The following is a 22,524-nucleotide window of genomic DNA, read 5'->3' as shown; positions in this document are numbered from 1 at the left end:
TGCCTCTTTGTAGCTGTCTGTTGCTCAGAAGCTAGAGTATGCAAGCACCACCACCAGGGTATCTGCTTCTCACCCAGATGTTGGCCAGCTGTGGGAGACTGCGGCACCAGCAGTGTTGGCCGTGACAATGAGTCTGCTTACATGAATGTTCACAGCATGCTGTGATACCATGTTACGCTGTTGTTGGCTTTTTTTTTTTTTTTTCCTGAGAAGGAAGGAAGGAAGTTTGCGTAGTTCAGCAGCAGGAACAGCAGTAAACAAAGATGAGTTTTTATCCATCTCCTTCCAAGTTTCCTGGCTGAAATGACAGCCTGTTTCTGCCTCCTCTTTAAAAAGGGGTAATTATCTCTTAATCACAAAAGTGGAATGAGAGAAATTGAGGGAGATTTCATCTAGCTTCCCTAGAGAAATGCCAGGAAAATAAACTTTAAAAAAAAAAATCATGAAAACGATGCAGTTAACTTCTTCAGGTAACGAAGATTTAACGTGTGTAGGTGCCAACTGTGCCTGTGGGTACCTTTATGTCGCAGTGACAAAGAGATTAGAGTTACAACAGAGCTACCTGTTACTGCAGAACTTCTCTAAGTGACTGGAGAACCACCTACTCAGAGGTTAAATATATCATATGAACAGGGCATGGCATGGCAGCTCACATGGGAGGGCACCTCGTCAAAGGAAGGCTCGGTGACCACCGAGTGCAGCTAGCAGAGGCAGCCAGCAGACCCAGCAGCAGGCGCAGGAGGGCACAAGATGGCCGCTTCACCTCCCATCTTAGCAGTGCACGCTCCCTCAGCAACCATGTCATGGTTTGACACGCCGTAGAGCTCATTCCCCCATAGCTGTTGGAGTTGCTGTGCCCACCGTGTCGGAGGCTGCCACCCACCCAGACCTTCTGGCAGCGGGTGCAGCGCCGCAGCCTCAGGTTGCAGCGAGTGCCTGGGGCCTCTCCGTGGAGCAGAGGGTGACGGTCACCTCTTCTGCAGAAGGTGTGTTGTTGTTGATGAGTTTTGTCCTTACCAACATGGTAAGGAGAGCTTTAAACCAGGAAAGATGGGGGAAGGGGAGAGTTACAGTGAACTCAGAGGCTTCATGGCGATTCCTCCAGCAAGTGCATGCAGCCAAGGAAGTGCCTATAACTGTGAAGAAAGACCTGGGGGTCCTGGGGGACAACAAGTTGACCATGAGCCAGCAAACACTGAATCATAGAATCATTAAGGTTGGAAAAGACCTCCAAGATCATCTGGTCCAACCAAAATGTGCCCTTGTGGCCAAGAAGGCCAATGGTGTCCTGGGGTGCATTAGGAAGAGCACTGCCAGAAGGTCGAGGAAGGTGGTCCTTCCCTTCTCCTCAGCCCTGGTGAGGCCTCACCTAGAATATTGTGTCCAGCTCTGGGCTCCCCAGTACAAGAGAGACATGAGGTTCCTGGAGTGAGTCTGGAGAAGGGCTACTAAAACAAGTGAATGGACTGGAGCATCTCTCACATGAGGAAAGGCTGAAGGAGCTGGGCCTGTTCAGCCTAGAGAAGAGAAGGCTCAGGGGGATTCTAATCAATTTGTATAAGGATGTGAAGGGAGGGGGTCAAAAGGATGGAGCCAAACTCTTCTCAGTGGTGCCTAGCAATAGGATGAGAGGAAACAAGCACAAACACAGGAAGTTCTGTCTGAACATGAGCAAAAACTTTACTGCGAGGGTGACTGAGCACTGGTACAGGTTTCCCAGAGAGGTTGGGGAGTCTCCTTCCCCAGAGTTGTTCAGAAGCCATCTGGACACAGTCCTGGGTAATATGCTCCAGGGGAGGTTGGACTAGATGATCTCCAGAGGTCCCTCCCAACCTCAGCCATTCCACGATTCTGCGATTCTGTGGTTTACAGCAAATGAATGCAAACAATGGTGGGTTGGAGCTCTGAATATGTGACAAGCCCTGTGAGTACTGGAAGGTCAAACAACGCTATAACAACCACCACAGCCACAGTAAACTGATAACATGTCCAGAGACCATAAATCACTCTTTCCTATCTCTATCATTGTGTTCATGACACGCTGGGTTTCTGATTGCTCAATGAAATGTCATTTGACTCAAGATGTTTGGTGCGTGTAAGGAAAGCTGTTCCCGAGCCAAACCACTCCTTTAGGCTGCAGACAAGGGTTGCAGCACTGTGAAGAGTGGTTTTGTAAAGTGTAGGATCCTTAGTGAAATTACCCTGGGCCTCCCCACCTAGGTCCTCTGTTGTATGACAAAAAACAATATGCGTGACAGAATCTTAACTTACTGTCTCTGCTGAATTTAAACCAAGTATTTTCTTTTGCCACCTAGCTGAGATCAGTCCCTTGATGCCAAAACACCTTTTTCTCATCAGAAAAGAAAAGAAGCCAAGCCACTGAGTATTCAGTCATCATTTATAATTAATTTTCTTACAATTAAAATAATTTTCTGAAATCTTGCAGAGTTTGCTTGTTTTATATCAGGTTTTTAGACAGCACTTACATTATACATGATCACACTTGGAAAAGATTATTTCACCACATGTGTTTGCTGTAATTATTCTTTTGAGTGTGTTCCACTTGATTCTGTAAAACTCTGAATATGCCAGAGGAAATACCAAAGGTGAAGATACTGAATGCCACTAGTGTTACAAAAGATAAATAAGCTAAAAATGTTGACATGACAGCCTGAGATACCATGACAAGTTGTGGGTTGTCTCCACTCCAAAACTGCTTTCAAGCTCTGTTCTTTCCTACAGCAAGACAGGATGGGGAGGAAGGGATGAAATAAAATACTGAATGAAAAGAAAATATTTTTAGCTGTTACCAGCAAACTTTTCAACTCTAATCTGCTTTTCACCCCTTCTGCTGTTCAGACTCAGCAGGGACAGGAGAAGCAATCCACCGCACACTCCATGCAGCTGCGCTCCTGGCCCCACTCAGCAGGTCCATGTGTGTGCTGCCCTCCCTGAAGAGGACCTGGCCATGATGGCCTGGGGGCAGAGAGCTCTTCCAGGAGGAAGCTGCCAGCAGCTACAGCCCAGGGAGCAGCAGGTGCTTCTGTCCATGACAGTGCTCTCATTTTTGATTCCTGCCCTTTCATGTCCACCCCTTCTCAAGAAGTAAGCAATTCCTCTGCAACATCCAGAGTCTGGTTTTGCACTTGGAGAAGCAAGGTCTGCATTTACCCTAGCTCCTAGACCATGATCATTGCCCCAGTTGTCACTGCACCTTCCCTTCTCTCCCAGTCTTACCGGCACATGCCAAAATAAGTCCAGCTTCATCCTGCCTTTGAGTCCACAGCAGTGGCCACCCGATGTTTTGCAGCTGAGACAGAGAGCTTTAAGGCTGGTGTAACAAAAATGCAGCATTCATTGTGGAGAAGAGGTCAGCATCTGCCTTTGGGGGCTGGTGAGGGTAACCCCCTGTCTGCAGATTCCTATTTCTGCTTTTGTACTTTCACCCCATCCTGGCCTGGTGTTTGTGATGGCCCTGCTGAGGGCTTGGCAGCTGTGGTTGGTTCCTTCCTCTTTGTCTCTGCGGTTGGCTCTTTCCTCTTCTCTGAAGTCTCTTTTTTGCTCGGTGCCTCTGCTCTGCCTGTGTCATGGCCACCGCTGTCTGTGGCACTTGACGTTACCTGCATGGCCGGAGTGGGCTGAAGGGGCTCATTGCTCTTCTTCCACCTCCGGGCCCCCGACCATGTATTGAATTCATAGATTTTGCCGGTGACTTGCAAGGGAGAAAAGACAAGGAATTAAAATCATGACTACTTTAGCAGATTAAGACATGACAGCTCTCCTCACGATAAGGCTGAAAAGGAAAATGTGAAAAACCTGGAAAACCAGATGAGTTGGGGAAGGTAGCCCTGAGAAGGAAATCTTCATTTCTGCAATGAAGTGCGGTGCCCTGGAAGTCATGGAGGCCACTCAGCGGGGATGCTTTTCCATTAATACAAAAACTGGCTCTGCACTTCAGAGAATAGGAATATTCAAAACAGGACCTTGTTATCATCCTAACCCTCTATCCAAATTACAACTGCTGTGGGTTATTGTGGTCAGTGTAACAAACCCATATATAGCCCGTAGTTGTTATGACTTACTCTCCCCAGATTTGTGCCTGTGGCTATGCTGGGAAAGGCCACTGTGTATGTGTGTGCCTATTTTTTCAAGAGGAGTTGCTTACTTGGTATAGCAAAACCTGCTAGGATCACAATATACTGCGTATGTCTTCCAGACCATGTCAGGTCATCTAGGGTGACACGAGGTTCAGAGATCTGGGATTCCCCATGGGTTTTAGCTGTACGCATTGTGTCACAATTTTAACAAACTGATTTCCTCCCGGCCTGCTGTGAATACAGTGAAATAAAATGTATTTTCTGGTTGTGCATGGATATGCCTTCCTCAGATATACACGATGTTGTTAAGTTTGGTTTGTTTAGCACACATTGCTACCTTTCCTTACTACAAAGATTTTTGGCCCTCTTCAGGTTTTATGAGTGATTTCTACTTGGACACAAAGCAAGTCTCTCCTCCTTCAGTTCATTCACTATCCAGAGGTAGGTGGAAAAATGCCCATCCATCCAGTGTGATTGCCTCATGGTCTAAATTACTGTCTCTTGCTAAACAGACAGAGAATCAGGAGCTGTGGTGGCACTGCTTGTAATTAAACACCATTAATATGAGACAAAAAAGACTATTGAGGCCTGGAAAGAAACAGTGGTTACGTGTTACTACACGTTATAGTTTGTATCAGAATTATGGTTTCTGACACATGAACACAATTTGAGCAATTAAAGATGAAACTGGATCTCTTCACGTGGTATTTTTTTCTGAGTGCTTACAAGGCAGGCATGTTAAAGCAGCCTAGATTGGGCAGCAGTCCCTGACCAGCCGTCCTAATCGCATTCAACAGATGAAATACCACATTTCATCTTTGAACTGCCAGCACTCGACCCTCTATGGTTTGGGATGAGCCATGGAGGGGAGAGGGAGGAGTGAGGAGCCCACGCTCCTCTGCTGACACCAGAAAGCCGTGTTACATCTTAGGGCTTGTGGAAGGCACGACACAGGTGCTGTGGCTCTGGGGGGCAGTCTGGGTGGGCTCAGCTGGCCATAAGCATGGTGTGGTCGGGTCTGCTGAGGAAGGGAACCACCAGGTGCCCAGCTCTTGCAGTGGCCTGGAGAACATCCATGTTTAACATCTGACAAACCCAGTTACACAGGCGAAAAGCAGGGACTTCTGGACGTCCCTCCAGAATCTCTTTATAAATAGCAGGTGGGCTTGGACTTGGCCCAATCCATCCTCAAGCAGCCTTGTGGATGAACTTCATTGCACAGTAGGGGCCCATTTGTTCACCCAAATTCTACTGAAGTCCCTGTGCCTAGTGTTTCCTATTAGCTCACAGCCTCTAACAGCCCAGAGACAGCTAATAAGAAACACGAGGTACAGACACTTGGGTGGAAATTTGGCTAGATGAATCCAAGCCTCAAAACAAGCCTGCCTTTTTTTTTTTTTTCTGGATAATTTGAGACCTATTGTTTTGGACCTATTTTCAGACGTATTTGTTGAAGACCTATTTTGACCGGGTGTTCCACATTCTGTCAACCCTTCCTCTCCATTACTGGGGCCCTCAACCACCGCGACTGTATCTAAAAGCAGAATGGTCTTCTCTGTCCTCCCCAGCAAGAGATACTCAGGCCTCAGATAAATAGCAGCGATGTGCTGTTCCTACCTGGAGGAGGTTTGTGCAGGTGCCAGTAGCTCACCCACCCACCCTGCATCCAGGGAGAGGTTTCGGAGACAGAATCAGCCCACCTGCAGCTACATTAACCCGCTGGCCATTTCCCATGCATGGGGAGGTGAAACCACGTAGCCGTGACAGCACTAGGGCAGGAGGCCGGGAGCAAATTCCTCCTTCTCTCTCACCTCCTAGTACCAGCTCCTTACACTCAGTGTTAGCAGAGCAGCAGTGAATAATCTGACCGTTGGATGTGAGTGTATTCTACCATTAGAAATGTTACTAGGGCACTGTCTTGATTTTCACTATCTGTGAAGCATAGCTTCCGTTCCCCTTGGAAACAGCAAATCTGAAATACGAAAAGCAAATGTCAAACCATATTTAAGTCAACTAATCCAGTTTGTTTCCGGCCAAATATTCATATTCACTGTTAATTGCTTTTTATTACCTGGGTCTCTGGCTTCTCCATCAAAGACAGTGTTTAGCCTTGTCATTTTCTGTGAAGAGAGACAAAGTGGAACAAACCCTGTGAATTAGTTAAGCAAGAAGGAGAAGCAGTGACTTGGAAATGCTGACCTACATGGATGGAGGCGGATTTGTATGACCTGTATAGTGCATTCCTGTAGGCTGAGTTTAATCAAAACTGGCAACAAAGGCCATTTGTGGTGTAGGGTGTTGCTGCTAGATGTTCAAAGGAGAATTAATAAGGTCTAACATGCAAAATACCCCCACGTGTGCAAACCACAAGAGCTTCACCTCCACCCAGAGGAGGCTTGGGAATCCCCTCTCCAAAGAACTTGGGAAGGGAGAGTGCATACTGCAGCCTTTATGCCTTTATGGCTATGGAAAAGGAAGGAGCCCCTAGATGTGGTATCTGGGAGGAAAAAAAAATAATAATAATAAAAAACATCTATTACAATGGAAATACCTATGATCATACCACATGATGGGGGTCAAAACTAAACTTTTGTTTTGCTCTGAGGCCGGCAGTACTCACCAAAACCACTTCTTTCTTAGGTTTCTTCTTTCCTACAAGAAAGAAAATGCACATTGTAAAGAATTAGATTTTTTTCTGACATTAACTATAGATATTAAAGTCATGTTTTCCAGAAACAAATAGAGATCCTTAGTTCTCAGCTTCTCAGACATCTCAAATGAGTCTTACTTCTTTTCAAAGGGTGATCCCTAACACTATTTGAAAAGCAAACATCTTCATAGTGTTTTGGAGTGAGGATTCACAGTTGCCAATGACAAATTAAAAGTTGAGCCTTGAAAAGTTTTATTCCTTCAGTCACGAATAAATAACAATGGTTTCTTAAACAAAACTTCCTTCATAAATGATATGAACTGATATAGAAATTCAAATGTGCTCATTATTTAAACTTATTCACACATCTGTTCAGTGAATAATTCATTTTATGCATGCCACTGCACTCCACACTGTCACAAGCAGAGTTTTTTCAGGGGTGAGATGCCCCCACCCAGGCACCTGGCCAGCACAGGTCTGTGCACCACATACCACCTCTTCAAGGCGTATTTTGAGGACTTGGGTGTTGTAGGGACCTTGGACTGGCTATCTACCAGCAAGTGAATTTCACTTTGGGGAATATTTGAATTACAAACGTAGATTTTTTCCCATGAATGTTTGTACTTACTAAGCTTGTGCGCTCAAACATGCGTTTGGAGACAAAACAGGGAAGTGCTGCAGATCCAGTCAAGTCATATTCAGATTGAAGAACAGTTTGGTTATGTGTGAATTTACCACACTATTAACTCATCCCACATGCAAACAAACACAGCAGCAGTGCCACAGGCATCTCGACAGCATGGATTTGTGGATGATACCCAACTAGTTGCTATGATTTCTTCTTGTTCACTCCTTGCTGGTTTGTTTAATGTCCTTCCTTTGGAGGAAGCCACCAAAGGAGTTTATGGCCAAGCATGCAATGCTCTGAAATGTTGCAGATGGGCCTGAACCTGAGCATCAATGGGAAACCTGTTCTGTCCGGCCTTTGCTGCCCAGCATTTGGGAACCAGTTTTTCAGAAAGCACCAAGCACCCATTTTTTTGGAAACTGGCCAACGCTGAAATGTCTCAAATTGGGCAACCAAGAGAACAGCTAGTTTTGTCGGGGTTTGTTAGTCATGTGTTGTTGTTTTTTTCTTTCAAGCTGGGCAATACTGATCGAGGAAAGGCATGCCATGCTTGTCAGGGGAATGCTAATGGGATTAAAAGGAAGACTGCTTAAAGAACACCTGGTTTTGTGTATGTAACTTACGCCCCTGCTAAGTTATACAAACACCTTTACAAGCACCAATACTTGAAAACAAATCTTAAAGCGTTTGTGATGAAGTCAGGGGAGCAAATGAAAGGGAACAGAGAACAGGGAATTAGAGTGGAGAGGACTCTTGAAGGGGCTTTGGCACGATAAGATTTTTTTTAACAGATAGCATATGAAATGCATGTGAAAAATACTGTAATTCTTTAGCATCCACACCAGAATACCAGGCTATTCTGAACTTGGGTTTACCTAGTAGTTAATAGATCTGAAGACCAAAAGGACCGTCTCATAGGCTGGCATCCTATTATCAGCCACGGTGTTTGATCAGAGTACTTCTGTACTGGGCCAAATGTATTTGTCTAGAAATGGATTTACAAATTTTACACAGAACAGTAAACACAGTGTTGTTGAGAGGTATTATAATATAGAAAAGAGGTACACACCTGGGTCATTTATCCTGTAATGAAAGAAAAAAAAAAGATTAAGAGGTGTAGTTAGCAAATGTCATGCTTATGCCTACATAAAAGTGTCATGCGTCACTCTCTTCCACTTGGCAAGAAGAATGAGTTTCCCTGACTTCTGGGATTTGCTTGATTTGTTTGTTTTATGCTTTTCTTTCACTAAATGCCTGCATCATATAACACTGCTCCCAAACAGGAAAACAGTCCTGAGCATTGTGCTAACACATCTCCAAGAAGGGATGATAGTAAAAAGATACAGACTTATTGATGATAGCATTATGGATTTATGTAATCTGGAAAAATGTATTTTCAGACATTCTCATCTTGTTCCATCCTTGGAGGAAGGTCAATTTTTTTGATCTGCTATGCTCAGATAATACTTTTTAAAATATGTGAAAGATTGTAAATGTATTTGAAAATATAAAAATTGCTTTTTAATGGAAGAGCCTGCTCCCAATGAATCACTTGCCCTATTAATAAATAATAACAATGGCCAAGCTATATGCTTCTAGATTCATTTGTCATTTTTATCACAAATTGCTAAACTCCTTGCACACACTATTTGAATTATAATCACAGTCATATATTACTTCTTTACATTTTCTATAATTTCTAAATTTAACTTCAAATCCTGAGAATACTTACAGAAATCCTTTTTAAAGCCCAGTCTACTGACAGAGCTGCTTATCTTTGCTTTTGTGAAAATGCCAGTTTATAGGCACTCGGACTCCCAGCAGAGATCTCTTCCCACACTGAACCAGAGCTGTTCCCAGGTGCTTCCATGGCTTTTGCCAAAAAAGAGCTCTCAGAGGTGCCATGAGGCTTTATGGGCCAGAGCCTTGCAACAGGCCTGGGTAAGACTGCAGGAAATCTGCAGAAGCATTGCCAGAACACAGAATTTGGCATTAGTGCCAACATTTGGAAAGAACTCGGAGCTCCTAGGCTGAGAGGGAGGAATATGCAAGTGGTACCTGCCTGGATGGGAGTGCCCTTGCAGTGGGCATCGGGTACATTTGTATTTTTGCTCAGCACAGTCAGGCACAAACTCCAACAGGGCTTTACAAGATTAGCTGCCTTTAGAGGTCATGACTGTTAATTCCACTCTGACGTTTAGCTAATGCTAAAGTATTAGCAAATCCGTGAAAAAAATCCATGGACATTTTTCCTTCATTTCTTGACACGAAATATTGCTGTAGCCAGTAATTGCATTTACTACAGCAGAGGGCATACCACCATAAAGCATTCAAAGCACAGATTTTGTTATGGATGAAAAGGCTGAGCTCTCTCTGCCCGTGCCAGGGGCTCCCTGGCATGACACCCAGGAGGACTCACAGAGGAGCGCCGTCTGCTTTGTGCACCGGAGGGCAGCGGGTGCGGAGCCACGTGGCCAGCAGGAGCCCCAGGTACCCCAGCAGTCCCAGGAGCAGCAGACCGCCGAGGGTGATGATGAAGGGCACGTACCACGCCGAGTCAGAGTAGAGATTTTCCTTCTTCGTCACCAGAGTAAAGCCAGGCTTTTAAAACAAGATAGGAAACGTTTCTCAATGCTGCATTCTTGTAAGGTTACCGACACCAACGGCACCGTTCATCTGGCTGAACTTCTGCACCCAGGCACCTGGCCCAAGCTTGCCCCAGGGCTCTGCAGATGATCAGCAGAGGAAGATTGCGTCTGCTGGAGAAGTGATTCACCCCACGTACCTCTCTGCCGGCTGCCGAGGCAGCTCAGATGGCTGAGATGGGCCACCGAGATCCTGGGAAACCAAAGGCAGGTGAAACGGAGCCCACCCACAATGCAAAAGCTGGTTCCAGATGGTGTTTCAATGTCTAATATTAAAATAGGCATGCCATGGTGGGGTTGAAAAGCCTCAGATCGCCTGAGAAGCTGTGAGCGCACTGTTGGAGGGTTTGGAAGTTCAGGGAATACTGCCATTACCGAGATAATGGTTTCTTGTTACCTAAGGCAAAACTGGAAGTAGGTCATCTGCACTGCAGCGATCATTCGACCCCCTTCATAAAAGCAGTTGAACCCTGAGGAATTACGTTATTGTATAAAATAAATGAAACTCTTATTTTTTTTGCCCTGTGACTTGCTCCAGAAGGGAAAACCACACTTCCTGAGCAGTCGTGATCTTCCACATCTTCTGTGTGCCAGGAGACACAGCTCTGAGCTGGCAGGTCACTAGCAGCTCATTCATTAGGGTCCTGTCATGAAACTGTCTTTATATGGATTAGAAATTGTTTGCCCTACCTGGGTCAATCATGGTGTGGTTCTATTCATTTTGATCATCTACCAAAGGTTTTATTAAATTTTCTGTAAGACATTTGTAATCACATTGTGTATGAAATTCAGTAGGGTATCTATTTTGTTTTCCATCTAGGGACACTTCTCAAATAACTTATTTAGCCTTGCAAAAATTGACAGGTAGCTGAAGTGGGTAATATCAGTCACTATTAAAAGGAGACGTTTAAAGTGAAGAGCTGTCAGTGTCCATTGCCAGTCAGTTGTGCTGGGCACATCAAATCCTTACACAAAGGCTAAAATAATCTAAAGATCACCACCACTCCATCCTCATTGGGACTGAAGTCACAAGTGGCTTTTTGGAACGGGGTTTCCTGTCACTGCACTACCAGCATTACAGCATCCTAGTCATCAGGTTGCTACACTGAACCCAGGTAACGAGCAGTGATGGGAGAAGGTGCTGAAATGGAAGTGCTCTTCTGGAGAACAGTCTGAAAATGGGAGGCTGATATCTCTGGGCAGGCAGATTGAACACTGTGGTATGTGGTCTGTACTGTCTGTGGTTGTAGTAAAGCATGGGAAAAGAAACAGGGAATAGGTCTCGTTATTCAGCTTAACTTTTCATTTCTTCATCAAGTAGGGGGGAGGAGAAGGCTGTGAAAAAGCCATTTATTCCTTCCAAACAGAGCATTAGATGATAATTGGGTTATTAATCAGTCTGCAAGTCTGGATTTAAGCACTTTCATAGCAAAGCTTCCAGACTTGCACGTGCTGTTTGGAGGATCCCCTGACTCTGGCTCAGTTACTGGCCTACCCTGGCACATTTGGGCAGTTTTACAATAAATAACTCTTTTACCCCTTCAGTGTCCTAATATTTTCATTCCTGCATGCAGTGGAAAAAGGCTAATGCCATCTGCAGGCAGGCAGAACATGTATGGACTCTGGATGATGGAGAGATGATGAGACGAGGGATGAAGGCAGCGATCAGCACAAGGATGGAGGCAGGCTGTTCTGCACCCAACAGGCTGTGCTGCTTCAGCAGGCAGGAGGAAAGCAAAGCTCTGCTCGTGTCCTGCACTACCCTGAAGGAAACTGGCTCCAGAGCAAAACCATTGAGCCAGAGCTTGCCTGGGATGGACGTGCCAAGGAGCTGGCTGTATCACTGGGATGCAGGTGCACAGCTACACAGGCTGATCAGGGTGCGAGGCCAGGTCCCAGACTGGCTGCCAAAAGCTTTGCAGGCTTCCCCCCGCTCAGCTATGGACCACCATGTGGACAGGGAGATCAGGAAATACCCATCCTACCCATCTGGCCTTGCCTGTTTGAAACCCGCTGAGAACTCAGAACATGCTCAGGATGTGCACAACTGCTTCAGTTCCTGACAGGCAGCTTGAACTTTTACATGAGGGTGACCTAGGAATGGAAGAATGGCCCTTGCAAATGATAACGATTTCTTGTTGTCACTGTTATTGCCTATTTTGACTTTGGTAGGCACAGAGTAATTCATCCCACTGCAAAAGAAGCAAACAGAAGTGCAAGGACAATGGAGTAGTGAAAAGCAAAAATATATAAATAAATAAATAAATAAATAAAAGAAAAAAGACGCTGAGCAAAATGCATGAAGTAATTTTAAGGTTCCAGGCAAAGGTTAACCCCTACACTTTCCTTATTAATAAAGCTGCCAAAATCCTGAACTTTCCAGTTACATGGTAATGGCAGAGTGCCTGGTCCTTGGATACTCACCCTTTTCATTTTAGAAACTAAAATACAAAACAGATGTTACAAACCTTTACCAAGAATCCTTCCTGACACCAAGCATATCAGCAACCAGTGGCTTCAATGTAAGAACACAAGGCTCAACACTTCCCAAAACTGGACCCACTGTCGGTGTTTGCTTTCCTTTTGCATATATCTACCCTATTTTCTTCATTCCCATGGCGATTAGCCCATAAAAGAACCGCAGAATTGAGCATAAATTTCAGTGAACTTACCGTGGTGGTAATGGCAGTTGTTGGGTTTGGGATAACCCTGATGCTTAAAGACACTGTACCAGTTTTAACTAGGTGTGTAGCTTTGTCCCTGGCAGACAGTAAATTGTCATCTGTTATACAGACACGCAGCCTGTAAATCCAGCTTTTATCAAGTCCGCTCTCATAGTTAAACCTAGATGCAAGAATCAGCCGAGATGTGTTGGAGCCAGCGCTTGGTGAAAAGGTGAAATGATTGTTCACATTGCCTGCAAGTGATAACAATGAATAAATAAATAAATGAAAACAACAAAAAAGGAATAAAAGTGATAAACAATCCCACATTAAAATAAATGCACAAAGCAAACAAAAAGAGCAGTTTCTGTTGACAACTTTTTATGAATCAATTTACACCTGTGTGGTGGAATATCTTTCACAAGAATGGCTCTTCAATCTTATTGATACCATATACAATCTCATAAAATAATACAATCATAAAATGTTTAAAATACAGAATAAGACCCTCTATGGGGACACAACTGAGACAAGGTTGCCTCATTGGGCACACAAGAGGAAGCTCTCACATCACGTGAGTGACCTGTTCTTACAACCCGGAGCGCACTCAGCAGCAGCAACACGCAGCCAGGGCGAGGACCCTAAGGTGCTTAGTGATATGGTTTAGTGGAGGACTTGTTAGTGTTAGGTCAGAGGTTGGACTAGGTGATCTTGGAGGTCTCTTCCAACCTAGACGATTCTGTGGTTGTGATTCTGTGCTGCAGGATTCCTCCCGCTGCTGGGGTGACCCTGCTGTGGCCCTTAGGCCATATGGGCACCAACAGCATCTCCAGAGGCTCCTCCAGCCCTTTCCACGGCTTCTCCCTCTGCCCAGAGCACACTCCCATTGTATAGCTTTTGAATGGATCCCCCAGATGACAGCTAATGACTCAGGGGGCTTAATTGCCTCCAGGGCTTCATCTGCACTGTCAGCTGCAAGGGGGAGGGCAGAGAAGGGAGTTCCATGTGTCTGGCCCCCAGTCTCCTCATTTTCTGTTCATGTTACTGGAGATCTGCTAGTGGCCTGGGCAGCAGGGAGGCCAGCCCTGGTTGTTAGGCTTTGGACAGACTACAGATAAAAGAGTTCAAAGTCAGGGAAAAGCACCAGAATTACTTTGTTTTTGCTTTTGTTGCCCTGTAGAGCTCCAGAGTTGAGGTGACCTTGAAGGCCATGTCTACCATACAACATATAAGGGGCCATGGGCTGCTCTCTGGCTCAAAGGCCCACTGCATGGCACAAATCACATTTGTGTAGCCAAACCTCTAAGTGTTCACTCCACAGGGCCCATACACAGTGCACTGGGCAAGGTCCTGGCTTCCTCAGCAATGCCCAGATCTCTCTGGAAATGTACTGTTGGTACAGACCAAAATTATGCCAGCAACCACACTTAAAGTTTCAGCAGTGTGTCAATAACCTCAGCAACACCAACAACAAATGAAATTCCCCCAAGAGAGAGTGTTTCCTTTTTTGTGAAGCTAAATGTCAGTCCATACTGTAACAGTTCTCCAGATGCAGTTGATTATTAGGTTTGAGCATACATTTTTATAATGTGGTTTTAATGCATAATGCATGGAATTAGGACATGCAGGTTTGCTCAGTTACTTACCATCATCTGATTATCATCACCTAAGGGTGAGGCATGAAGAGTAACAGAAGCCGCCACAGTTTCTTAAGATTCACTCAACTATAATTGGAAGTTAAATTTGACCATGCAGATCTTTCCAGCTCATTCTACTAAAGTCCTTGTCAATTATGCAATTCGCTAATTCGTTGCCAATTAATTAATGTGGTAGGCAATCCAAACTTGCAAGGGCATCATTCTAGGTGGCAGAATCCACAGCCAACTTATAGAAACATCTCTTTTGATAAGCAGCAAAATAATGACATGTGAAACTTGGGGATCACAATTAGCTCTCCATGAGAAGTAGCACATAAACTGTGCTAGACTTCTATTTACAAATCAAATTGAACCATGTGTGTTTAAGAATTTTTGCACTGCTCCCAGCTCATATGCTATGACGCGGTACCTTCTTTAATGAAGTAACGGAAAGACCTGGGATCAGAATCACGATCTTGACATTGAATCCTGAAGCCATTTACATTGGTCCCAGCTGCTAAACTGACTGTGATTTGAGATGAGTAGAAATTGGGTGAACAAACTGGTTCTTCATCATTTACGTCTAAAACATTCACAGTTACCTGAAAGAAAAGAGTAATAGCTAGCTGAAGTTCCTCTACTGTGCTGAAGCAGAATTTTGTTAACTTCAGAAATGATTTCACTTTGCCCCTTTTGCGCTTCTGATCAACAGCAGTTGAAGAGCAATGACCCTCCCTTCCACACTGGGTTCTACCAGAAAATGTCTGTGATCATTTGACCTTCACTTCTTGTGACTGGCAATCTTTTGGAACAGTTTCCTTAACTTGAAGCACGTTCCAAAACCACAGGGATTTCGATCTGATGTGGCTGATCATTTGAATTACCTGAAGTGTGTCATAGTAAGAATGAGAAATAATAATAGTACCAGACATTCATTAAACTTCTTTTCAAATGTCTCAAATTGCTTCACAGACATTAGTTAGGCTTCTTAGCATAGTTAATAATAATTCAGAGTATGATCCATGAAAGGAAGGAAGACTCCTTATAGACTGACCATGCCAGTATGAGAGAAATGATGGTAATGGCCTTTCTAAACCCCCTCTGACTCACCCCATAAAAACACAACTCTGATGGACTGCAACACAATTCTCATGTTACGTTGAGCATTTTGCAGTGAAAAAAGGTCACATATAAGATCATAAATATGTTTGAGCACCATAGGGGCACTACCTGAAGTCCAAAAAAGACTCGGTACTAGGCATGGATGTGGCTGTGCTACTTGGCCTCAAGACTCATTCCTTTTTCTGTTTTCTGGTACATATGTAGCCATAAGTAATACCTTAATTTGGCTAGGGCACAGAAAACAATTTTACTTATCTGTAAGATAAGGAAGAAAGACTGAAAAAAATATTTAAAAATATAAAAATATTACTTTAATCCGTTTTGTAAGAAACGAATCAAGACAGTAAGCACCATCTCTTTCACCTGACTAATCTACAGTCCTGTGCAGAACTTGCATTTTACAGACCACAAGTGGTTTGCCCAACGTCTTACTGCTCTTGTCAGGAAGAAGAGAGAAAAATGTAGATAAAGGGGGAGTAGACTGGATTTACTCACAGATGCTGTTGCAGTCTTCTCTTGGTCTGAGGCCTGCACTGTGAAAAGGTGTTTCTGAGTTGTTTCATAGTCTAATCTAGCCAAAATCTTCACATCTCCATTAGTTGGGCTGATCCAGAATACATTTGTGTAATCCTTGGTGCCTCCTCCAGCTACAATGGAATAAGTGATGACACTGGGCGGCCAGTCTGCATCTCTGGCATGCACTTTTCCAATTCTGGATCCAACTAAGAGGAAGAAAATTCATATTTCACTAACATTTTAAACCTAGAGGAAAAGGAAGTACAGACGGCTTGTTCCTACAGAAGCTTGATGAAACCGTAACTACACATTTGTTTTAGAGTATTTTTCACCCCAAAGAAGTAAAGCATAATTGTAAGAAATACCAGTTTACCATGTTGTGTTATGGCTCCCCTGTGTATAGGCTTGCCTACTAGCAATAAATACCACAATGCAAAGAGCCTGTAGAGAACCACAGCAGAAGTGCTCTGGTGGCAAGGGCCACCCCAGAGCCCTGTACTGACACACAAATTACTGCCTTGCAGCAGCCCAAGCACTAGCTGTAGGAACAAGACTCTTTGTCCTCCTTCAGAAATAATCACTGCTCCTCCTTCTGGGGTGTCTAAAGGGTGGTTTGAATCATCTTTGCATGGAGCATTTATGAAGCAAGCTACATATGACAGTGCTGTAAGCTGTGGGAACTACATCGGGATTGTGCACACCCATCTCTGCAGACTTGATTCAGACCTGATTCAGTGCTCAATGCCTCCGTATGACCTGGGGGCAATACGGGGTGAATAGGCTACATGCACAGAGTAAGGCTGAAGGAGGATGTAAATGAAGGGTTGGCATATTATTTTTTTTTCCTGACCCTGTGAACTCCAGTCCCGCTGCAAATTCTTGATTCCTGTTTGGTATGGCAATAGCAAGCACCCTGTTAACGTCAGCTCAGCCCAAAACCTGAGCTGGGCTCGGGTTTTGTCTGCTCAGCCCAAGTGCTGAGTGACCACTGTGTGTCTCCTGGTCCTCCCGTAGCCCTCCTTGTTTTCCTGTTTTACAGGAGCCAGTGCTGTCAGTGTCCCTCTGCCAGGCAGACCTCCCCTGGGAGGTGGTCACCCTCAGCCTCCCCAGTGTCCCCAGCTCCGTTCCCCAGGCCACGCATCCCCACACCAGCTGTCCACCATATTCTTCAGCGACCAGCGACGGCTCTCCACAGGGCATACAGGAGTGATTTGTGCAGGCCTGCAGACCCTTAGCAGGATCTCCCGGACCAGGGGAGGAAGAAAACATTGCTAAGGGTTAGGGCTGGAGATTTGTGCCTGCTCCTTGGCCCATGACAAGGGAGAAGAGGATGTGGACAGGACAGCAGGGCTGATTGAAACATGCTTTTTCCTGTCCCCCCAGAGCACATAAACACCACAGAGCCCTACAGATCTGCTGACCACAGGCACAGCTGCCTTCACCTGTGCTGGCCATAATCACTTGGTGTGTTCAAGCAGATACTAGGTTATCTGCCTGCTATGTGATGCAGTTGCACATCTTTTTGTGCCCCTGTACTCGGCTCTGGTGAGGCCGCACCTCGAGTACTGTGTTCAGTTTTGGGCCCCTCGCTACAGGAAGGACATGGACGTGCTCGAGCGAGTCCAGAGAAGGGCAACGAAGCTGGTGAGGGGTCTGGAGAACAAGTCTTACGAGGAGCGGCTGAGGGAGCTGGGCTTGTTCAGCCTGGAGAAGAGGAGGCTCAGGGGCGACCTCATCGCTCTCTACAGTTACCTGAAAGGAGGCTGTAGAGAGGTGGGGGTTGGTCTATTCTCCCACGTGCCTAGTGACAGGACGAGGGGGAATGGGCTAAAGTTGCGACAGGGGAGTTTTAGGTTGGATGTTAGGAAGTACTTCTTTACCGAAAGGGTTATTAAGCATTGGAACGGGCTGCCCAGGGAGGTGGTGGAGTCACCATCCCTGGAGGTCTTTAAAAGACGTTTAGATGTAGAGCTTAGGGATATGGTTTAGTGGAGTACTTAGTGTTAGGTCGGAGGTTGGACTCGATGATCTTGAGGTCTCTTCCAACCTAGAGAAATCTGTGAATCTGTGAATCTGTGAATCTTCCTTGTTGGTTGGCCACTGGGATAGGTTTCTGAGTAATACCAGCCTGGGGCAGTGGTGGACGTGCTGCTGTTCAGAAGGGCCTGGCAGGTTGGAGCAACAGGTCAACAGGACTTACGGAGCTCAGCACAGACAAATGTAAATCCTGCTCCTGGACCAAAACAAGCCCATGCTCCAACACAGGCTGGGACTGACCAAGCAGGACCCCAGGCCCAGGTGGACAAGTTAAACATGAGCCACCAGGGTGCCCTTGGGGGAATAGAGACCACATGCTGGGCTGCATTAATGAGTGTGTTACCAGTATGTGGTGAAAAGTGACCACTCCTGTCTCCTCAGCACTCATAAAGCCACAGCTGGGGACCTGAGACCTGTTTGGGGCCCCAGGTAAAAGAGAGACACTATCAAACTGCAGTAAGGCCAGGGGGGCATTAAGACAGCATGGAGCAGAGCCCAGGAGGCAGGAGGAGAGGCTGGTGGTGCTGGGGTTGTGCAGGCCAGAGGAGGGATGGCGAAGGGGGGATTTATTCGCTGTACCCCACTACCTCAAAAGTCAAGAACAGAGAAGATTGAAATTCACCGTTCTCATGAGGGAACCATGAAAGAACAGGGAATGGACACAGATGGCAACATGGGAAATTCCAACTATATACAAAGAAAAATTATCTGGAATGAAAGTTGCTCAGCTGAAGCAAGGGCTTAGAGAGGCTGTGATGTCTCCACTGTTGGAAATTTTCAAAACTCGACTGGATGAGGCCCTGAGCAACATGACCTAATTTTGAAACTAGCCCCACTTTGAGCAGGAGTTGGACTTGAGACCTCCAGAGGTCCTTTCCAACTTCAGTTTTTCTGCTACCCTAGAAAGTGCAGAATGAGGATCAAGATTTATCCAGCATACATCCAACACACCTCAGATTTTATTCTCAGCCAACAGAGGAAAGCCGGTGCATCAGGTCATATGAGGGAGAGGATGAAGCTGGGGAAGATGCCATTCCTGTGCTGACTGCTCTACATGCCAAGCAGCACAGCACAGAGTAGGTTGATGGTCACATCTGGCACATGAGGACTACCAAGAAGGAAAGATGCCATGGTGCTGCCCCACAAACTCTTAAAATGCAGGGCTCATCAGGGGACAGGAAGGGCACTGAGGTGGGAGTCAAGCTCATGAACCTTTTCAAATTCAGTTGCAACAGATTTAAGACCACATTTACACCAGTTGGTCCTGGGCTGTTGTAGGAATGGAAAGGACCTTGTCTCCAACACAAGGAGCTGCACTGGCTGGTGGAGCACGTGCTCCTCATCCAAGCATCCCTATCCCACCCCACCTCCAGGACGCCTGCTGCACCTGAGGTGAGCTGGGTCTGAAGGGACAGTGGAGTGACAGTCTCACACCATCCCTGGGACAAGGCTCTCTTATCTGTGCCATGGTCTACGGTGTTGTTGGTTTTTTTTTTATACCATCATGATCCCTCCAAAAGGCTAATTTAGCAAGAGCAGAAAGACGGTCTAAAACAAGAAATCTGAGTTCAGTTCCTGGCTCTGTCACAGATTTCTTGTGCAATTGCTGAATTTGTCTGTGTCTCAGTTTCCATCTGTACAATTGGAGTTCTTGCCAGTTTTGTCTATTTAGGGTTACTAGGTGGTGTACTGTGAGACCCCAGTCAAAGTGGAACTTTGAGGCATTCTCCTTATTCAAAGAAATGAAAATAGACTTGGAGCAAACATATATTTGTCAACATGACAGCACTATTTCGATCATGTAGGTGCTACTTACTGTACCTTTAGTAGTTTCTCGAACATTAAATTCATATGATAAACTATCGAAGACTGGAAAAAAATCATTCACTGGCTTTATCCTGATGTAAATGTAAATGATGTCTGGAAATATAACAGAAGATTAAATCATAGTTAAGTATGGCTGTGAAATTTTCTCATGCATATATTCAAAATACATATGGTATTCCTCTCTCCATGCTGTTACAGCACAGGAAAATATCAAAAAAGTGTAAAAGGGATACTTGCTTGAATAGTTAGGAGAGGCAATATCTCGCACTCTGACAGTCAAAGAATAAACTTCAACTCCTAGATTAGCTGGGTTTTCTAAATCAATACTTCCAGTCATCTAAATTAAAAAGAAACACAACTGTATTTACACTTTACACATAAAGTCACAATACACATGATGGCAATTAGTTTTTTCAGCATTCTGTAAGTGTGGTCTCTCTCTTGACTATATAGAATTGACCTGTAGGAGTAATATAGGCTATAAATCAATCACAGGATTGAAAGTCAGGCTTTTTCCTTACATTCACGCTTCAGTGTCTCTTGGCAATTCAAAACTCTTTCCTTCTGCCAACAAAATATCTTCCTCTTAAGTGGAGGAAGTTGTATCGTTTGAAGGATAAGGTCTTGGCCTTTCACCTAGTTAGTTCAAAGTGTATCTAATGAGCTGGCTATTTGTTGTGCCCTTTGTTGGCTCAGTAAGAATCTGTGATTGCTAAATAGCAATAGTTACTCCTTGAGCTCATGCCTGCAGACCTGTAATATAGGTATCAGGTTCAGCTACAACTGTTTGTCCAGGAACCTAGTAGCTACTAAACAGTGGCTCACACAGAGATTTAAATCCTAATCTCCTGAGCTCTGTCTCTCTGCAGGAGCCTCATAAACTCTCGGGCAGCAGCACTAAAGCACAGGCATCCACTGTTTATTGTCTGTAGGGAAACTCCTGGAGGGATGGGACACTTCAGATAGCCCTTTAAGTTACACAAACGTGGTAATCGAAAGGCTGACAACAATCATGTCCTGTGCAGCAGAGTAAACTCTTTTTTTGTGTTGGTAGATGAAGCAGATAAGGACAATGGTTATCAACCTTTATACTTCAGATTAGAAATCAAAGTAAACCATACAAAATTATTTTACTGCTCCTGTAGCACCGTTGTCTTTTAGGCAGAATGCCTTTGTACTCGCTAATTTTTGTGATGCCTCCTTTTTTCTGTATTTGTCTGTGGTTCTTTTTAAAGCAACAAAACAACCACCACCGCACTTGTCCAGCAACTGCTGGGGGTTCTGGCAAATGCAAATATTACAGCAGCTATTAGCATAAGGAAGCCATGTTTTGACACACAAAATCACGCAAGTGCAAATACCACCACACTTTGGTGAATATTTATCACCCGAAGTAGTTTTACAATTCTGACCAATGAAGCTGGGAAGCAGTTACTATGTTTGGGATTTCTCAAGTATTTCAATTATTCTTGCTGACGAGCAAGGGTCTTCAATGGTCTGTCATGAATAAATAGGTACAAAACAACACCAGATTTCTGTGCTTATCTGTATCAAAGTTGGTGCCTCATATCCTCCCACCCCCAAATATTTTTTTTCAGTCATATCTAGCACCTTGATTTAAAATGGGAGAAGACAATTTTCTGTTCACCAAATTCTGTAGGATCTGTAGAAAGCATCCTACCAAATGGTATGTAGCTCACATCTAGTCAAAACAGCCATTCTCCCCATCTCACCCCACTGTGACATGAATTACAGTAATTCTTTTTTCTTTTGCAGACAACAAAGAAATGACTTAGTGATATTTCATAAGTTGCCTTCTGAAATGAGACAATCTAACATAAAGCCACAAATGACTGACCACAAGTCTTCCGGACCCAGTAGACTCCAGAGCAAAGTTATTGCTTCCAAAACCAGATAATCTGGTGAAATTAAATAGATTGTTTGGTACATCAGCATCAATATCTTTACAGTAATTTCGGAGATCAAGAAGAAATGTTCCAGCAGTCGTATTTTCATTTATCTCTTTCCTGTTTAAAAGAAGCATGTTTCCCATCAGAGCTCCTTATATTTCTCCCCTTGAACTCTTCATATTTACATGCCAAAACATTGACTTCCATTTATTTTCTAAGCGAAATCCTAGATCTAAATAGACAACAGCTGATGAAGCAACCTAGAATCTGAACCATATGCTGTGGTGGATAGCAGCCCTGTGTGATGGGCAGGCCACAAACATTTAGCCAGACCCAAACCTAAAACTTGGAACTCCGCTTCACTTCAGAAGCTGCCATGAGATCTTAACGTTCAAGATTACTAATTAGTATTAGTAATTAGTTCAATTACTAATTAGTATTTTAAAACGTCTTTACAACACTCATTTCTTCAGTGTGTTATAATGTTTTTCTGAAGAGAAACTCATTCTTTTCTCCTTAACCAATACCTGGACCATTCTGCTGCTTTGTGAAGCTAGCGTTTCTGTCCCTGCTGTTGGCAGTGAGGGTCCCTGTGATGCACATGATGGAATTGGGAACAGGAGGTGTTCATTTCATTTTTTTAATCAAAAGGATTAAATACAAAAAAAAACATGAAGAACTAACTAAATGCCATTAAAACCTGATGGTTTGCTCCTTGTGCAGAACTGTAGTTCTTTAGTTGATCTCATTTTCTCCCCCAAAAACTTTTTCCTCATTCAGATCAAAGTTTGA

General features: G+C 44.5%; 1 protein-coding gene across 1 annotated transcript in view; it reads right to left on the bottom strand.

Moving 5' to 3' along the window:
• Positions 1-1,692: 1,692 nt before the first annotated feature.
• CDHR3 (cadherin related family member 3) overlaps positions 1,693-22,524 on the bottom strand; it is a 36,687-nt gene continuing 15,855 nt past the window's right edge. The window contains exons 9-19 of the mRNA XM_048068568.2: positions 21,681-21,849; positions 20,060-20,159; positions 19,817-19,915; positions 15,938-16,164; positions 14,751-14,922; positions 12,693-12,937; positions 9,795-9,976; positions 8,445-8,458; positions 6,718-6,749; positions 6,169-6,217; positions 1,693-3,712 (exon numbers count right to left, since the gene is read on the bottom strand). Coding sequence (XP_047924525.2) covers positions 3,423-3,712; positions 6,169-6,217; positions 6,718-6,749; positions 8,445-8,458; positions 9,795-9,976; positions 12,693-12,937; positions 14,751-14,922; positions 15,938-16,164; positions 19,817-19,915; positions 20,060-20,159; positions 21,681-21,849 — 1,579 coding nt within the window. The 3' untranslated portion in view covers positions 1,693-3,422. The remainder of the gene's footprint in view (positions 3,713-6,168; positions 6,218-6,717; positions 6,750-8,444; positions 8,459-9,794; positions 9,977-12,692; positions 12,938-14,750; positions 14,923-15,937; positions 16,165-19,816; positions 19,916-20,059; positions 20,160-21,680; positions 21,850-22,524) is intronic.

This window comes from Anser cygnoides, chromosome 1, assembly GCF_040182565.1.
Source record: "Anser cygnoides isolate HZ-2024a breed goose chromosome 1, Taihu_goose_T2T_genome, whole genome shotgun sequence".
Taxonomy (NCBI): Eukaryota; Metazoa; Chordata; class Aves; order Anseriformes; family Anatidae; genus Anser; species Anser cygnoides.
This window is presented reverse-complemented; position numbering and strand designations above follow the sequence as displayed.